This window comes from Procambarus clarkii, chromosome 78 (genome assembly GCF_040958095.1).
Source record: "Procambarus clarkii isolate CNS0578487 chromosome 78, FALCON_Pclarkii_2.0, whole genome shotgun sequence".
Lineage (NCBI taxonomy): Eukaryota > Metazoa > Arthropoda > Malacostraca > Decapoda > Cambaridae > Procambarus > Procambarus clarkii.
In genome coordinates, this window is record NC_091227.1 from 18,319,895 (window position 1) to 18,325,816 (window position 5,922).

A 5,922-nucleotide genomic window follows, 5' to 3' on the forward strand; every position below is an offset into this window, starting at 1 on the left:
AGCTTTACAGTCATGTGCAGCATTACCTACAGTAAGCCACATTTGGAATACATTTCTATGGTTCCTGGCAGTATATCATTAGGAATGAAGTACTTACACATTTCTTGGACACCATTGATAGTGTTATCTCTGAATTTCGCTATTTTGTTCACATTCCATTATATAATGACGCAAAGTATGCGAATAGTTCTGCTGACAGAATTTACATTTAAGATTTTTGAACACTATATTAAATATGGCGGCCAGAAGTGTACCATACCAAAGATGGCGGCCAGGAGTGTACCATACCAAAGATGGCGGCCAGGCTTGTACCATACCAAAGATGGCGGCCAGGCGTGTACCATACCAAAGATGGCGGCCAGGCGTGTACCATGCCAAAGATGGCGGCCAGGCGTGTACCATACCAAAGATGGCGGCCAGGCTTGTACCATACCAAAGATGGCGGCCAGGCGTGTACCATGCCAAAGATGGCGGCCAGGCGTGTACCATGCCAAAGATGGCGGCCAGGCGTGTACCATACCAAAGATGGCGTCCAGGCGTGTACCATAACAAAAATGGCGTCGAGTAGTGTACCCTAAACAAAGATGGCGGCCAGGCTTGCTCCACAAGACATTTAGTAATTGGTCCGTTGCTTCATCTAGTAATAACACACAAGTAATACGCAGCCATTACTGCTCTTAGAGTCCAGAACATTCACCTATTGTCCGCTAATGTTCTAATACCATTAACCTCTTCGTAAATGAGGGTTGGATGTCGTAAGAGGCATGCGAATGCACCCTTTGAGAAATCAGCAAATACGTTGTGTTTGATAATAAGACGACAATCTCGCTATGGCGGGTAGCCTAGCTATAACGTCTCAGACCTCTTTATGACGTATGTAACCTCGCTATAACGTGAATCGCCGCGCTGGGACATGGTTAGCCTCGCTATAACGCGGGTAGCCTCATTATAACGCATGAAACCTTGTTATAACGCATAATACTTTGCTATACCGCGGGTACCGCCTCCATAACGTGGCTAGTTTCGCTATAGCACTCCCTTGTTATTATGGCGTTCAATCCCCGACCGTCGAAGTGGTTGGGCACCATTCCTTCCCCCCGTCCCACCCCAAATCCTTATCCTGACCCCTTCCCAGTACCATATAGTCGTGATGGCCTGGCGCTTTCCCCCTGATAATTCCCTTCCCTCGTTATTACTTCAAATTGAATTAAAAATTATTTATTAGCAGGACATGGTTAACTGGGGACTTGAGAGCCGGTGGCTGAGCGGACAGAACACTGGACGCGTGATCCTGTGGTCCCGGGTTCGATCCCGGGCGCCGGAGAGAAACAATGGGCAGAGTTTCTTTCACCCTAATGCCCCCTGTTACCTAGCAGTAAATAGGTACCTGGGAGTTAGTCAGCTGTCACGGGCTGCTTCCTGGGGGTGGAAGCCTGGTCGAGGACCGGGCCGCGGGGACACTAAGCCCCGAAATCATCTCAAGATATAACTGCGGTGCTATGATGGGGCTAGGGTTGTGATGGCATAGGCCTGGAGTGGTGCTGTAGTAATCGTAAAGTGATGTGGTAGGCCTACGATAGTTGTGTGTAGTAGGTGGAGGTATGGGAGGCCTATGGTAGTCGTGTGGCTGAATAGTCGTCGTGGGGGTGTGGTAAGCCCAGTGTGGGAGGTGATGTTGTCGACTCATGACCATGTGATGTGGTAGACATGTGGTGGTGTGGCGGGTGTAAGGTAGAGGTGTGGCAGGTGTAGGGCAGAGGTGTGGCAGGTGTAGGGTAGAGGTGTGGCAGGTGTAGGGTAGAGGTGTGGCAGGTGTAGGGTACAGGTGTGGCAGGTGTAGGGTAGAGGTGTGGCAGGTGTAGGGTACAGGTGTGGCAGGTGTAGGGTACAGGTATGGCAGGTGTAGGATACAGGTGTGGCAGGTGTAGGATACAGGTGTGGCAGGTGTAGGGTACAGGTGTAGGGTAGAGGTGTGGCAGGTGTAGGGTAGTGATGTGGTAGAGATTTGTGAACAAAATTCCGTTCTGTATAATCAAGCTCGATATTTCAGGTGTTTTAAGTTTCAGTTTCAGATATTTCAGATATTTCAAGTTTCAGCCCGTCCTCCAAACAAAGACCCATAAGTCCATTCCATGCACCCGCCAAACCCCCCTATTTATGAATGAAACAGTTTACACACGACTCACAACTGATGACGTTCAAACACTTCCGGAACAAGTGCTTCACTGACGACTTGTGTTCGAACCACAACGCTGTAAATGCTTCACCCACGTACTACAAATACAAATAATCGCCAACAGAACCTAAACACCTAACCTAAGTAATGCCTAAATATGCACAATATGCTAATATATAATAATATTAATTTATATTTTAGAAAATTCCCATTTTGAATGAAAAGAATGTAAAAATTGATGAATGCGTCTTTGGGGTCGACCGCTGGATGGAATGGACTGGATCTGGATCTGGGTTGCACCCACAAAACTAAAACATCTAGAATAACCTATCCTAAGTGTAACTATACACACAAATATTATATATAAGAATATGTATATATATTTTAGAAATTACAGTTTTCTTTTATATTACAGAATAGGGAAAAAACTTCGTATGTTCCTTTGGGAAAGACCCCAGCTAGAACGACCATTGTGGAGAAAGGGTTGCTGGGGAAGGCCCCAGCTTGAACGACCTTTGCTGAGAGGGGGTTGGTGGGGACGGCCCCAGCTTGAACGACCTTTGCTGAGGTGTTGGTGGGGACGGCCCCAGCTTGAACGACCCCAGCTTGTTAAACACAACCCCAGGATATACGCTGGGGACGCCCCTTTCCCCCAAGCTTGGACGAGCAGCATAAGGTAATTAACGAATTATGATCACGTTATAATAGCATTTTGACAGTCACTTAATTGCTTCTTGATGAAGTTTCTCTCAGTCCCTTGTCCTCCCCGCCCCCCCAGCCCCCCCCCACACAATAGCCGCCAGAGGGGGGGGAGGGGGGTTGTTTGCATGTCTGATCACCTGGAGGTCAAGGACCGTGGCACCTCTACCACCTCAACTACCTGCTTCCAATTAATCTTTTTAGTGCCAACATAAACTCGCTTCAATCGATGATTGTCGCGTCATTTGACCGTAGAATTATCTGGAAATATCATGGTAAGGGAGGAGGGGGGGGGGGTTAAATCATATGAGCAGCCAGTTTTTTTCGGCGTGCCACTACGTCAAAAAGCCAGCCTCCTAACCTCAGAAACAAACATACGCACCCAAGCAACCCACCAAACGGACGGGGGGGAGGGGGGGGGTAAAGATTTAATAGGACTGAAAGTTTAATCGAGGTTGAAAATTTAATAGGGAGGAATAGGGTTTAATAGGGAAATGAGAGGCCGGTTGATCTCAATATTGCAATATTGTGTCATTTTTGTATAATTTTTCTGAAACATTGACTGCAACAATGCTGATTTTTAGAAATCATTTGCAGTAGATAATTCATCTTCCCCTTTCCCTATACACTCAGGTTTCCACACATTTCATCTCCATGTCCACTCACACGATGAGTGGAGCTGCCCAAAAAACTCGCCCCTCGGGGCAAAATTTCAATTCCATCTGCAACCATTCAAGTCCTGCACAGACTGCCATTCCAACAATAACAATCTGTTACTTCGTCACACTTTGATGTATCACAAAAAAAAACCCACCTGATGGAAAATTAAAATTACATTCCAAAGACTTCTCAGTAAATGAACAAATCCACAAGGGCCGTGACGAGGATTTGAACCTGCGTCCGGGAGCATCCCAGACACTGCCTTAATCGACTGAGCTACGACATGGTAAGTAAGGTATGTAAGCATGCTATGTAAGGACTTCTCAGTACTTTATAAGAAGTTAGCTCAAGCGATAGACAGGCTTAAGGAAGGCTGTAGCTTCTTAGAGCAAGATAGATAGATATTCAGGTTAGGGGACTGAAGATCTGTTGAGGAGTAGAAGCTGTGTGTTTGGAGATATCAGAAGAGAAGAGATCAGAGGTTTGTGGAGTATGTATCATATTGAACAAGAATACGTGTAGACTGGTGAGTTTTCCCCTGATCGTTATGAATACGAAAATACAAAATACATAGTTTCCCCTGAGGATCAGTCGACTGAAGTATGGTGAATGCTGAAGTCTCTCCCTCCCTTAATTGTTGTATTTAGCAGTAGGAAAAGATGAAAGATTTTCTATACATCATACCTCGTAAAAGTGTGGATTAGCCAATTAACCTTGACTCAATTAGACTGAAACACAGTAGATATTAAACTCTTTATTTTAGTTATATTAATGCCTACTGTGTTTCAGTCTTAAGTCAAAGTTTAAATGGAAATTTAAATGGAAATTAGACTCGTTATTATATTAATTTTCATTTAAATTTTGTAGGGGACGTCGATCCTCATGTATTTGGTTTACTTTTGTACATGTAAGATACACATGCATGTTAATACAACACTCACGGTACATCAATGATGCAATTTACCTTTTCACGAAAGATTGTAGGATCTCCACCCTGGTAATCCCATGCCCAACGCTGGGTCATAGGGCGGGGGAGCAGCTGTGGGCGTGGGTGCTGGCGCAGCTGTGGACGTGGGTGCTGGCGCAGCTGTGGGCGTGGGTGCTGGCGCAGCTGTGGGCGTGGGTGCTGGCGCAGCTGTGGACGTGGGTGCTGGCGCAGCTGTGGACGTGGGTGCTGGCGCAGCTGTGGACGTGGGTGCTGGCGCAGCTGTGGGCGTGGGTGCTGCCGCAGCTGTGGACGTGGGTGCTGGCGCAGCTGTGGACGTGGGTGCTGGCGCAGCTGTGGACGTGGGTGCTGGCGCAGCTGTGGACGTGGGTGCTGGCGCAGCTGTGGGCGTGGGTGCTGCCGCAGCTGTGGACGTGGGTGCTGGCGCAGCTGTGGACGTGGGTGCTGGCGCAGCTGTGGACGTGGGTGCTGGCGCAGCTGTGGACGTGGGTGGTGGCGCAGCTGTGGGCGTGGGTGGTGGCGCAGCTGTGGGCTTGGGTGCTGCCGCAGCTGTGGGCGTGGGTGCTTGGGCAGCTGTGGGCGTAGATGCTCGGGCAGCTACGCGTACACACATGGGCCAGAGTCCACCTGTAGATCAAGCAAGCCTCAGTCTGGTTGTAAACACTATTAATAATATTTATAACATGTCCACCAGATATTAACATTCACACACACAAGTGTAGATATGATAAAGCCCAGTAGGCTCAGGAACCTGTACACCTGTTGATTGACGGTTGAGAGGCAGGACCAAAGAGCCAGAGCTCAACCCCCAGCAATCACAACTAGGTGACTACACATCCTGGGGTTGCATCCTTTAGGAGTCCTAACCAGAGGGGAGGAACCTCAATATAAACCTACCGTGTACTGTATATATGAACTGGCTGCCTGTCCCCCCCCCCCCCCCCGACACGATGAATAAGGAATTATAATTTATATTAAACTCTGGATCTGGCCCTGGCCTTCAATTAAGTATGCTCTGAATAATAAATATCACTTACTACTGTCCAGAAAGATGAGGATATGGATAATACCCTGATCGGCATTAGTTTAATAAATCATTAAAACAGTTAACAAAAATTGTAAAAAAAAAATGAAACTGGGGAGTTAAGTTATACACCTTTTGGTGCCAGCCAAAATCCCACTTCAAATTTTGAGGATTGAATGAGTGATGGATCAAGAAATTTAATCATTAAATCCGTAATCCCCCACTAACCACTTAAGTGGTCGTATAATAACTATAGATGACACACTTTGTTAAATCTTTCTACCACGCATCAAATCAATTTTAGAACATAAGAACAAAGGCATCTGCAGAAGGCCTATTGGCCCATGCGAGGCAGCTCCTATTTATAACCACCCAATCCCACTATTTCTAGCTGAATGGGACACTGTTTATAATATA

The 5,922-nt window shown here is 46.9% G+C and overlaps 1 protein-coding gene across 1 annotated transcript; it reads left to right on the forward strand.

Annotated features, from left to right (window-relative positions):
- The first annotated feature begins 3,818 nt into the window (after window positions 1-3,818).
- Window positions 3,819-5,182, forward strand: LOC138357519 (uncharacterized). The gene is made up of 2 exons (XM_069314378.1): window positions 3,819-3,830; window positions 4,562-5,182. The coding sequence occupies exons 1-2, from the start codon at window positions 3,819-3,821 to the stop codon at window positions 5,180-5,182; spliced, it is 633 nt and encodes a 210-aa protein (XP_069170479.1).
- The last annotated feature ends 740 nt before the right edge of the window (window positions 5,183-5,922 follow it).